At 41.1% G+C, this 12,357-nt stretch overlaps 2 protein-coding genes across 3 annotated transcripts in view; one reads left to right on the forward strand and one right to left on the reverse strand.

Moving 5' to 3' along the window:
- map3k5 (mitogen-activated protein kinase kinase kinase 5) overlaps nucleotides 1-291 on the forward strand; it is a 54,449-nt gene extending 54,158 nt beyond the window's left edge. For both annotated transcript variants that reach the window (XM_060882836.1, XM_060882837.1), the window contains exon 30: nucleotides 1-291. This exon is cut by the window's left edge and continues 956 nt beyond it. The gene's annotated coding sequence lies outside the window, so the exon portion shown is untranslated.
- A 1,918-nt stretch (nucleotides 292-2,209) lies between these two features.
- Nucleotides 2,210-10,041, reverse strand: LOC132855138 (cilia- and flagella-associated protein 57-like). Its single transcript, XM_060883892.1, has 22 exons — nucleotides 9,864-10,041; nucleotides 9,332-9,642; nucleotides 8,858-9,093; nucleotides 8,558-8,714; nucleotides 8,018-8,158; nucleotides 7,780-7,919; nucleotides 7,466-7,631; nucleotides 7,229-7,339; nucleotides 6,551-6,757; nucleotides 6,226-6,399; nucleotides 5,884-6,045; nucleotides 5,540-5,695; nucleotides 5,321-5,414; nucleotides 4,935-5,104; nucleotides 4,522-4,695; nucleotides 4,193-4,360; nucleotides 3,356-3,547; nucleotides 3,148-3,255; nucleotides 2,833-2,964; nucleotides 2,598-2,738; nucleotides 2,413-2,509; nucleotides 2,210-2,324 (listed from the first exon to the last, which is right to left on the reverse strand). Exons 1-22 carry the CDS (start codon nucleotides 10,036-10,038, stop codon nucleotides 2,236-2,238), a joined length of 3,501 nt encoding a protein of 1,166 aa, XP_060739875.1. The 5' UTR covers nucleotides 10,039-10,041; the 3' UTR covers nucleotides 2,210-2,235.
- Nucleotides 10,042-12,357: the final 2,316 nt, after the last annotated feature.

Consider the following 12,357-nt stretch of genomic DNA (forward strand, 5'->3'; position numbering starts at 1 on the left):
TTTCTGCAACAAGTGCAATGCAGGATTATTTTTGCTCATACCTTCTGTTTCGTACCACATACCGCCATCCAATCTACATGCTATAGACATCATGACTTTATAGAGTTTAGCCCAGTCGCAGTGCTTAACGTTAATATTTTGACAATCTTCATTGAGCACAGCTTATTGTCTATTGGATATTTAATGTCATTTTGGTTTATTTAACGATGGATAAATAATGAGATGATTTGTGTATTGTTACTTGACAATCCTGAGAAATAACTGTGAAATTAAAGTGGGACCTGAAAATCATTTGAGAGTTTGTTTGAGATTATGTGGGTTTTTTTTTTAAAACTGGCTAAAACTAATGGAGGGGAAAAAACAGGCTGGTTGATATTTAGAGACTGACTATATACATCAATAAAATGAATTAATAAAAGGGTGTACAGTTATGAGACGTACCAGAATGATGGGATGAAGAGTATGGAGGAGGGAAGGAACTGCTCATAACCCCAAACATTAGTGGTCCATGTCATCTTACAGCACGTGTACGTATTGCTGCCAATGTAACCTGTTTTCCTGACCGATGTGAACGTGCGAGACGATTAACATTTAACAATTAACGTCACATTTTCACAAATCGTTTCTTTCATCGCCAAAAACACTTCATGTTTTAAAATAAGGTTGTGCTACCATATCACTGGCAACAATTTTCTATGGTTAAAAAAGGGGGCATTACATTAATAATTTTGAAGTTTTATGATGTTTGAATGATTTTTCACATGGATCAGAATTTCATTATAGAATAACACCATTTTATTGACCACTAAAATATACGTAGCGTAACAAGAGTAAGTCATAAATGCTGCGATTTGTACATATTTATAAAAAAATGTCACGATCCCTTTCTTCGACACTCCTCTTTTCCCCAACAGTAAAGAGTATCCTTATTCCTAAAAGAGTGTCTTCCAAACATCATGCCGTTGTAATCTGGGAAAATGTGTGCCGTGGTTTAGATGTTAAATTAGCATTACTAAAAACCTGGCTTTTCCATGTGAGCCAGCTTCACTTAAACAATTACATGCTTTGATAAATTCTAAGACTGGTTAAATAAATCCCGTCTTTTTATTGTCCAGGCCTGGACCCGTTCATTTAAATGGCGGCTTTCAGGATCGCTCAGGTGTTTGTGGGAAAACCGGAAATGGAGAGCGGATTAACGGTGTCCCCACGTGCTTTCAAAATGAACTGTAAATACCACTAAATACTTTCATTCATTCATTCATTTCATTCATTCATCTTCTACCGCTTTATCCAAACTACCTCGGGTCACGGGGAGCCTGTGCCTATGTCAGGCGTCATCACTCATCAAGGCAGGATACACCCTGGACGGAGTGCCAACCCATCACAGGGCACACACACACTCTCATTCACTCACGCACTACGGACAATTTTCCAGAGATGCCAATCGACCTACCATGCATGTCTTTGGACCAGGGGAGGAAACCGGAGTACCCGGAGGAAACCCCCGAGGCACGGGGAGAACATGCAAGCTCCACACACACAAGGCGGAGGCCGTTCGTGCTAACCACTAAGCCACCGTGCCCCCCTCCACTAAATACTTGAATAATTAAATTAAACACCATGCCACTCAAAATAACTGTAATAGCAAATAAAATCACTAGCAATAAAATTGAACTGCCACGTTGGTCAAATGTAAATGGATCCAAAGAACAGGACAGCAAAGTTTTCTGATCTACACCTAAGAATAAAATAAAAATATAAAATGATTGACAAAAACAGCTTTGTACTATTATCAAATAATTTACCAGTGTTATTTTTACATGCACCAGGATTTAAATGATGACAGTTATTAAATGTAGCATCAGACTTTATTTATTTATTCCCATTCCCCCCTTTTTTTATCTTTAGATGACCAGGGGTGGTGTCAAACACTTGGATATTTTCTAATGCTGAGACTTTCAACAATCATGTAGCGTAAGGACGCATACGACGTCCTGTTTGTGGCCACAGCCGAGTCAGCAGTGCTTGACTTTAAACACCCTCCTGCTGCTTGCCCATGTTGGATAAGGATGTATTCACCAATAAACAATCTGTGAATAGTTTCCTGGAGGTTGCTTTCAGACCTCAGCAGGTACGCACAACCGTACTAGACTATATCCAAGTATTAGACACCTCCCAGGTGATCGTCTGTTCTTGTTTGTGTGATGAACGGGTGGAAATTCTGCTGTCCTCTCGTCACCAGGTTATTTGTCTTTGTCTCAACTTCAGGAGACTCTTCTGGTCTGCTGTGTACACACACTTGTTCTTTTTTTTACCTGACGCCACTGTTCAAATAAAAAGAAAGTGCGTATTCTCTTGAGTGCTTTAAACCAAAAGAAAAGTAAGACATATGTCTGTATTTTTGTTACTTACTGCAGTTACACTGGATATTCTGCTCTTTGCAGCTGTTCAGTAAATGTAGCTGCTTTAGCCTCTGATCTATAAGCTGCTCACTCAGAGATCTATTCTCCTACACACATGAAAAAACATGTCAAAGTGAATCTAATGTAATTTAGATCTTAAATCGGGCAAAAAAGTCGATGAGAAATCTTTCTCACTGCTGTTAGCCTGTAGTTCTTGTTCATCTCAGTCTGCATCTCCTTAATGTGCGCTGACCTCTGGCTTTCCAGAATGTTGTAGAAGTATTCTATTTGCTTATTGTGCTTCAGCAAATCCTCATCTACCACACTGATGTTCACCTGTTACAGTCATCACACTCAGTCAGGTACTGTATAAACATAATAGGCTGTGTATTCTGTGTATATTATAACAGGGTGTGTATATTATTCTCACGTCAGGTTCATGTATATGGCGCTTGTGAAGCTCAATAAACTTCTCCTTCAGCTTCTTGGGCTCTTGGATGAAGCGTGAGCAGTTGTAGATGTCATTCTTCATCCTTTCCACCATGTTATTCACACTTATGACCTGTAAGAACAAAGACATTACAGTCTAATTGCACCAGTGGTAAAAATCTAACACTTATTATCCGTGTCTCGGATAATCCGAGTAATAACTACATGCTAAATCTAGGAAACCTTCATGGAAAAATATAAGAGCTTGCGTCTTAAGAAACGATGAATCGTTAAAGGATATTGTGGTGAAACGAACCTTCTCCCTCTCTATGCTTAAGTCTTTATCCTTAACTTCGATTTTCCGCTTCAGGTCAAAAATGATCTCCTGGTTCTTCTTCATGGCCACTGATATCTCAGCAACAATCTAAAATAACAACCTCCTCTGATTAGCTTGTAGTATAATCGTAGTGCCGGTCATCTGTTGCATAAAATCTGCCAGAGAGTCATACTAATAAACTCCTCACCTTTGAGAACATGTAATTATTCTCCTCTACTTTTTCCTGAAGTTGCCCGATTACACTCAGTTGACTGCTGCCCTTCCTCTCTTTATCATGTTTTTCACTCTGAACTATCACGCTGAACAGTTCTTTCTTGCTCTCTTCTAGGCTCCGCTCCAAGTCCTCGATGTTTTTCTTGAGCTCCTCGATAGAGCTTTCCTGCAGGGGTCAGAACAGATTCCCTTTTAATTTATTGCACGATTTCATTCATTCATTCATTCATTCATCTTCTACCGCTTATCCGAACTACCTCGTGTCACGGGGAGCCTGTGCCTATCTCAGGCGTCATCGGGCATCAAGGCAGGATACACCCTGGACGGAGTGCCAACCCATCGCAGGGCACACACACACACACACACTCTCATTCACTCACGCAATCACACACTACAGACAATTTTCCAGAGATGCCAATCAACCTACCATGCATGTCTTTGGACCAGGGGAGGAAACCGGAGTACCCGGAGGAAACCCCCGAGGCACGGGGAGAACATGCAAACTCCACACACACAAGGCGGAGGCAGGAATCGAACCCCGACCCTGGAGGTGTGAGGCGAACGTGCTAACCACTAAGCCACCGTGCCCCCCGTCTTAATTTATTAATGGCTAATTTATTCAACATTCTGTTATACCAAAGAACTTTAGTACTGAATCCCAGGATACTGAGTTTTACAGATATCTTGCTCTAAATTTATACCACACACAATTACATACTATACGCCGACATAGACAGAGAATTACGCCACAGAACATACTGTAAAAAATAATGTTTCTACAAAGCTCTGGTAGTGATAGCACAAGCTTTACCTGGTCAGAGATGATCTGGCTTTGCTCCTCCTTCACCTTTGACAGACACCTGAAGTTTTGACTCACATCCCAGAGCTGGTCCTTCAGCTTCTGCATTTCCTCCCTTAGTTCAGAGATCTTGGAGAGCTGTTCTTCTGACAGGCTTTTGATGGTCCAGTATGTTGTTAACTGAAAACAAGCGTATGCACACATTACTTACGTCGTGTCAGGTGTTGACAAGGATTTTAAAACATGTCGATTTGCCACTTCGTGGTTCAGTGTTTGCTGTTTCCCAAAAGCAAACGATTTAAAAAGCTACAGTGATCGGAACAAATCATAAAAAGACATACATTTTTATCCATGAGCTGCAGTTCTTGCTCGAACATCTGCGCGGTCTCCTTCTCCTCCTGGATATCTTTTTCATACTCTGAGTAAAGTTCCAGGATCTCGTAAGTAGCGTCTTCCAGAATCCTTTGCTGCTTGTCCTTAGCGTTCTTCACTTCCTGCTCAAACGCTGCCTGTAGCTGTATAGCGGAGATGGACAAAGACACAGCCAAGAGTATAAATTCCAAACATACTAATCCCAAGGCTGGATTTAAATGGATCGCAATTCCGTACAGAGCTGCTCCGCATTGACACACGCAGGACAAAATGAGACAAAAGTGCTAAGCTAACTAGATACAGATAAAAATAATAGCGTACAGTAGATGCTAAAGCAATAGATACAGTACAGATAATAATAACAGGAAGTATGGCTGATCACCTCCTGCAGCTCGGTGTCATAGGCCTGTTTGCTCTCCTCCATTTCAGAGCGGTTGTTCTCCTTAGTCTTCTGTAGCTCGTTTTCAAGATTCTCCTGCACAAGCTGCAGTTTCTGCTCGAACTCTTTGTTCTTCTCGAATTCCAGACGGGGCTCCATATCGAGGATCATCTCTAGCAACAAAATTTGTCATGCATTTTAAATCGGGTACTATTATAATACAGGATGGTGAAGTCTAGAAAATTCAACCAAACTCTAGGCTTCCAGATCATAAGATAAACCGAGGCAATTGTTCTAAAGCAGCTGAGCTTCCAGGTGACTCTGAAAACCCAAACTGAAACAAGCTCTTCTGTAAAGACACAATGTTGACATATAGTGATTGTATTTACCCCGGTCCTTCATCGCTTTGGCAGTATTCTCTTTCATCTCTGCCTTCACGTTCTCGTAAGAGTCCTTCTCCATCTGCTTCAAAGATCTCAGTATCTACCGTGAGATACAAACCATTTTTATTGAATTACTCACTTACGTGTGATATAACCTTACACTCGTTTTTTCACCTGATACCTAAAAATACAATCAAATCGATTTAATCAGCCTGAGATCCTGACCTGGAGTTCTTCTTTCAGAGCCTGTATCTGCTTCTGGTACGACTGCTTAATGCCATTTATTTTCTCATTGCAGTTTACGTCCATCATGTTCATTGTGATCTCCTGCTCCTTCTCCATCCACTCGACGTGGAACTTGAGCTCATTTATCGTGTCCTCCTGGAGAAATTAAACACGGGATAATATCAGAGACTGGACATCAGTGTAAAGTTTCAGGATGATAAGCATTTAATCCTGCAGCAGTCCTGGATGCACCTCACTGCACCACTGTGAAAGGTACTACTGTAAGTGAAACAGCGTTCCGTCGGTTTTAATGAACGTATAGCTCATGGCATTGTCATACTTACCTTTTCATCCACAAATTTCTTCGTACAAAGGACCTCCTCGGTGTAGTCTACTTCACTGACCGTCTCAACGGTCTGTCCATCCTCGTCACTGATCGACCATATGAAAAGGGAGCCGTCCTTTGAGGCGGTCAGCAGGTACTGATCACTGGGTGTGACAGCCATCTGCACACACAATGAAAGAAAAAATGTCAAATTCGATGGAAAAGTTTGTTTAAACACCAAGAACAAATAAAATCGACATCAGCTAAATAAATCAGAGCTAACATTATCTACAATATATACGTTAAACTATTTCTGTTTTCATTATTACGGCATCTCGTCACTTCCAGAACATACACATACTTTGGTGATGGGACCAGAATGGGCCTGATGTTCTTTCCATTTCATCTCTTTTTCTAAAGAGTAATCAAGGACCTTCACGGTACCAGCGGCGGTGCCGACGAAGACAGATCTGCCCGAACGAGTCACGGCGATGGCTGTGTTGGCCGCGCCATCTGAGGCCATTTCACACAGGACCTGAATGCAAACAAAAACACATGCAAATCAAGTCAATTTTATCATTCTGTCAGTACACATATAGAGGGGGGAAATAATATTAATTGTAATTGTTAATTAATTGTAATTTTATCCACTTTTTATAATCACATGATGGTTTTCTTAGACTTACCCCTTCATTACTGATCTCCCAAATATGGCTGCGGTCTACACAGTGGATGCTCCCGTTGGTAGGTGAGAACGCCATGTCTGCATAGGAACACGTTTTCTCGTTCCTAATCACCACGTTGCCGACCAGAACGTCCCACACAAATACGTTGCCGTCCATCCCACATGACACCAGGCGAGTATCATTTTCGCTCCACTTTACAGACTGCACCTGAAGGGTCAGAACATGGTATCAGGGTGATGGATATTTGTTTCGTTTACTCTCTCTCTCACTCACTCACTCATTTTCTACCGCTTATCCCGAACTACCTCGGGTCACGGGGAGCCTGTGCCTACCTCAGGCGTCATCGGGCATCAAGGCAGGATACACCCTGGACGGAGTGCCAACCCATCGCAGGGCACACACACTCTCATAATCACACACTACGGACAATTTTCCAGAGATGCCAATCAACCTACCATGCATGTCTTTGGACCGGGGGAGGAAACCGGAGTACCCGGAGGAAACCCCCGAGGCACGGGGAGAACATGCAAACTCCACACACACAAGGCGGAGGTGGGAATCGAACCCCCAACCCTGGAGGTGTGAGGCGAACGTGCTAACCACTAAGCCACCGTGCCATCATGTTTCGTTTATTTAATAAAAAATTCATTTGTTATGAAAATTTATATTTATACCGACCTTCTTATGATGTTCGTTCAGGTCCATTTTTTTCTGTGTTCTGATGTTGTAAATGGTGATCACGTTTTGGTTGACGGAGGCAAACTTGTTGCCATCGTGGTTGAACACACACTGTAGACACATACATACTTTATTTAACCCACTACATCTATACACATCTTCTAGAAAAACAACACACAGATTTCAAGTATGAAAAAAAGAATTTGGAACGCTAAGTTCACGTCAGTGAGAACTCACCTCAGTGCAGCTGCCTGTGGGGTATTTACGGACAGTACGCATGTTGTCATTTAACACGTTCATGAGGCAGACTTCAGTGGAGAAACCCACCAGGATGAAAAGGCTGTTCGGGTGTATCGAGACGCAGAGCGGCTCTTCGTCAAACTCCTTAAACTGCACCAGAGTCCTGTAGAGAAAAAAAACAGGACATGTCTGTGTCTGATGGTCTGATGGTGATCATTATGCCGAATCATTAATGTCCAGTACCTTACTCATGTCAGTATTGAGGAGTATCAAACATTTTTATTATAAAACATATTATTTTTTCCTCCTACTTGGTGCTGTAGTTCCAGATGTGCACGGTGCAGTCCTTGGAGCAGGTAGCGATGAGCGGTTTCGTCGCACAGACAGACATACCTGTGATGCTCCCCGAGTGAAGACAGTGAGACAGGTATTTGAACTTGGTCTTCTTATTCTGAAGAAATGCAGAAGCAGAAGTCAGTACAGTACGTTTCCAATTTAAAGACTTTCTTTATTACTGTATCCCCATCAAACCGTTTGTTATTCTGTTACCTCAATAATGTCCTCTGAAGTGAAGCTGATGTGATAGAGCTGGCCTTGTTCTGTGCTGATGGCCAGCGTCTCCTCTGATGGACTAGTGCACATCGTGGCGATCTCCTGAAGCGGCTGACTGCTGTATGGGTGCACAGGAATCTGCAGAACAGAGGAACACAGCTCTTAATGCTTATACCTACTGATACTCCCAAGTAGCAATCAATACATAATATCGATCCTATAGAACTGTACTTTAGAGTGAACACCACATGCTTTAACACTTCTAGCATATCAGCTATCCTGGATATACAAGTTTATCTCTATACCTCTCTCTGCTCTTGTGCTAGAGAGTTAAAATAGACTTTTGAATCACACAAAATGAATTATAGTTAAGGTTCAGGCAAGTTGTGAAGAAGGCTGCGGTTTCGAATCTCAGCATTGCCAGAGAACCACAAGTGGAATCTTGAGCTCACCCTTAAACTTGCACAGTTACCTCATTTACTGTATAAGTTGTCTAGCATAAAAGCTTCTGCAGAAGGTTAAATACAAATTACTCACTCTTAATGTCTCTATCTTCCTGTAGTCATCATTATACTGAGTCTCCTCATAGAGACTAACTAATCCCCGCCCTGATGAACAGGCGAAGCCTTTGGAATAAGGCACGATGGCAGTGACAGCCGCCATCGGAGTCGGTGATTCCACCTTCTCCTTTTGTCTGTCAAGGGAGAGAAAGTGGAACGTGATGCTTTGAGTAAAATTCAATAAAAATTATTTTATTATACACAGTAGGATGATACAAGCATCACAAAGATAAAACAGAACAAGGGAAAAGATGCTTGAGAGGTTCTCCATGGTTACCCCTCAGATTCTTTCCCCAGTCTTTGCAGGCATTTGGATTTCAAAATTAGCAGTTGCCCTTCCTCAGATCCTGCAATAACGAAGTCCCCAGGCATCCACGTGTGGCACAGGATGTTCAGCTTCTCCACCTTATATGATTTCTCTAGTCTCAGGGTTTCCGTCTTGAATTTAAAGATCTTAAAAATTCCCTTTCCGGTCACGCAGACCTGTTTCTCATTCTCTGGGTTAAAGCTGATCTGAGATTGAGAAAAGAGAACACTCAGTATACACTCGTGAAAACACACGTGAAACCGTGACAGTGTTTATAACATTGTGAGCACAGGATCACATGAACACTGTCCAGGATAAAAATCGGTTAAACCTTTAATGGATAAGCTGGAATTGTTATTTTCTGCCACTTGTATGCATGTTCTTAATAGAGAAATATCTTCAATATTACAGAATTTTAAACTACAAGAGTTTTAAAATTTCTACCTGACTGATATTGCCTTGTATCGTGGTCTTCACTGTCGCGATGAGCTTGTTTTTCTTCCACTGCCAGCAGATGAGGTTCCACGTGGGTCCCCCAGCCTGGCCTATCAGGTACTCCGCGTCAGCCGAAAACGCCATGCAGATGAAATCCTGCACGCCGCAGTCCTTCCCCATTAGAACCTGTTTCTTGGGCCGCTTTTGGTCCTCCAAATCAATGATGACAATGGAGCCCCATTTACCCCGCTCTGACACGGCCAGGTAGCGCCGATCTGGGCTTAAAGCCAGGGCCTGCATGGCATTGCTTCCCTTTGTTCCTGTGGAATAACATTAGAGTTGGACGACTAAATGATTAAAATTAAAACAGATCCAAAAGCTACTGAACAGAATCAATAGAGTCAAATGTTAGTTTTTATACATAATTGTACGTTTGATGGTAAATTTACACCGTACTTTAGGGGAAAAAAAATTCTGTCAGTGCTTAGGTTGTTTTTAAAAAAAAAAGTACAAGAGGAAGTGAAGCTTTCAGCAGACTTACTGTGGATGAACTTGGGGTGTTGCTGATGGAAGTTGTAACTTATACAGTACTTTCCACTTGGGAAAATCACCGTCTCCTCATCCTGAAAGAGTAAGTTGTTCTTTACATCTTTGCACACACCAAAACTGTGACAAGGCTTAATCTGTGTTCCACCAACAGACATTTTAGCATCCATCAAATCTCTGAAATGAGAAAAACATACAGTGATTAGTTAGTTAAACATTAGCTGGAAATGATACTGCACTGGTACCACATATCATTGTGAAGGTAAAACACAAGGTGAACGGAAATGTTGAGACTTGATGAAACTTTCAACTTTTATAGTAAAAGTATATAAAATGTTTGGAATCGAGGAATCGGACTTTGAGCCGATTCCGCACAATATGATTCCTAACTCCATTTCATGAATGAACAACAAGCCTTGAAGATTTTTTTACAAAAAGTAAAAAAAAAAAAAAAATGTACAATTTCAATTTATTCATATGTGTGTGTGTGTGTGTGTGTGTGTGTGTGTGTGTGTGAGAGAGAGAGAGAGAGAGAGAGAGAGAGAGAGAGAGAGATTATGACTGGTGGTGTTTATTGTAAGTGTTTGTTGCCTTTTTGGACTCCTTTATCATTTGTAATGTTGCTCCCATATAAAACAGTTCAGCTCGAGCCCAGACATTTTTAGGGTCATGATTGAGGACAATGTCCCGTCCAGAGACAAACTGTTTCGTGTTGAGGTTTTGTTCAAACCGACTATCGAACCCTCTCTAATGAATGTTTTTTTTTTTCATTGGTTGTTCCGTTAAATCTTTTCTGATTGGTTATTGTGTAGCCTCTTTTTTTGATTGGCTGATAAGTGTCAGGCTCGGTTAAGAACTGAGACGCGCTTGATTCCTGCCCGGTTCCATAGAGACAGCGGTGCGGACTGATACATTTTGGGTGCTGCGGCTTATTAAATAAATGATTAATAGTAAAAGGTTTTTCTGCGTGAGAAATACAATGTGTGGTGGGAGAGCGGGAGAAAAGATCAGAATGCGTGAATGTCACTCAATGCGTGACACTTGACAGCCCTGTACATTAAAAAAAAAAAGTGGGAATCCTATAAAGTCGCATAAACACGGTTTAAAACATAATCATTACAAGTCAATCCGGTATAAGACATTATGAGAGGAGACAATCGGTAGCTTTAGAGGACAGAAAATCTTTAGGCCCGGTGGAAAATACAAACATCTTTAAATGATTTTTAATTTGCATGAACTTACCTCGATATCGCGAGAAATGGTGTCAAAGTTCATGGTCTGCTTTTGTTCTGACGTTATCCGCTTCGAATGATGAGGAAATTAGAACACTTGGAACAGCGTTGCTTCTATTACGTAATAAAGCGGTTACCTAGCAACCAGCGTCATCCTAACGATGGACTTCTGCCGGAAATTATTGCGTCATCAGTGTTCAATTTAATTCAATGCAATTCAAATTTATTTGTATGGCGCTTTTTACAATTGACATCGTCTCAATGCAGCTTTACAGAACATAAACATAGAACAAAAGGTTATTATAAAGATTAATAGAATGCAAAATTCTTAAATGTGTTTATCCCCAATGAGCAAGTCTGAGGTGACTCAGGTGACTGTGGGGAGGAAAAACTCCCTTAGATGGTAAAGGAAGAAACCTTGAGAGGAACCAGACACAAAGGGGAACCTCATCCTCATGTGGGTGACACTGGAGGGTGTGATTATAAATCACCTTTCCTTTTTAATCAGAAGTGAACTTCATATCTACATTCTTACATTTATTTATTAATACACAGTTTTTAGAATTTTGTTGGATATCAAAAAGCACACACATACACACACACACACACTCAGTTGAGATGACTATCGCTGAGTTTACTGTTAAATGTCAGTCACATGTGAGTGTGAGTCAAACAGAACTGCAGCCTCCACACCTTACTTGATCACGTCAGACAGTAAAATATTGTTGTTAACACTAGAGGTGTGATTTCTGAGGGTTTATTTTTTCTCTTCACCAGGAACATGTGGAGAGAACGTGATTACTGAAGGACGTCCAGACTGTAAGGGAAAGTCAACAGATCAGGTTAGCAAACGTAAAATGAGTTATAACAGATCTGTTTCTACCTTTAGAGCTTTTGTTGTATTTGTGATACACTGCAGGTAACACACATGACCCACACATGCTTTCACTGAACACTGAGTTATAGGAAATGATCTTCTGCTGCTTCTATCAGAACAACACATGGTGTAAAGAAAGAAGTCAGATTTGGAGATTTGTGTCGTCTTTACAGGATTTTACCTGCTTCTTGGAGTAAACAGCAAAACCCACAGAATTTGTGTTATATGTGTAATTTTCCTCTTCTGTCTTTCCACAGCCTGAACCTGATCTTGTCACTTTCTGTATTAAATAACACATTAACACAGCCGGAGCAGCTCAGGTCCAGATTAACACTGGAGAGAAAACTGATTATAACAAACTAATGTGATTTAAATATTCT

The sequence above is a fragment of the Tachysurus vachellii genome, chromosome 12 (genome assembly GCF_030014155.1).
Source record: "Tachysurus vachellii isolate PV-2020 chromosome 12, HZAU_Pvac_v1, whole genome shotgun sequence".
NCBI lineage: Eukaryota > Metazoa > Chordata > Actinopteri > Siluriformes > Bagridae > Tachysurus > Tachysurus vachellii.

What these genes read in the sequence shown, in the direction of transcription:
- LOC132855138 (XM_060883892.1), bottom strand. Translation starts at nt 10,038, where the DNA reads ATGGATGCTAAAATGTCTGTTGGTGGAACACAGATTAAGCCTTGTCAC. An exon ending in ATGACACCGAGCTGCAGGAG is followed by an intron (nt 4,696 to 4,934) that starts GTGATCAGCCAT and finishes TCCGCTATACAG; the next exon opens with CTACAGGCAGCGTTTGAGCA. An exon ending in TGCAGCTCATGGATAAAAAT is followed by an intron (nt 4,361 to 4,521) that starts GTATGTCTTTTT and finishes GCTTGTTTTCAG; the next exon opens with TTAACAACATACTGGACCAT.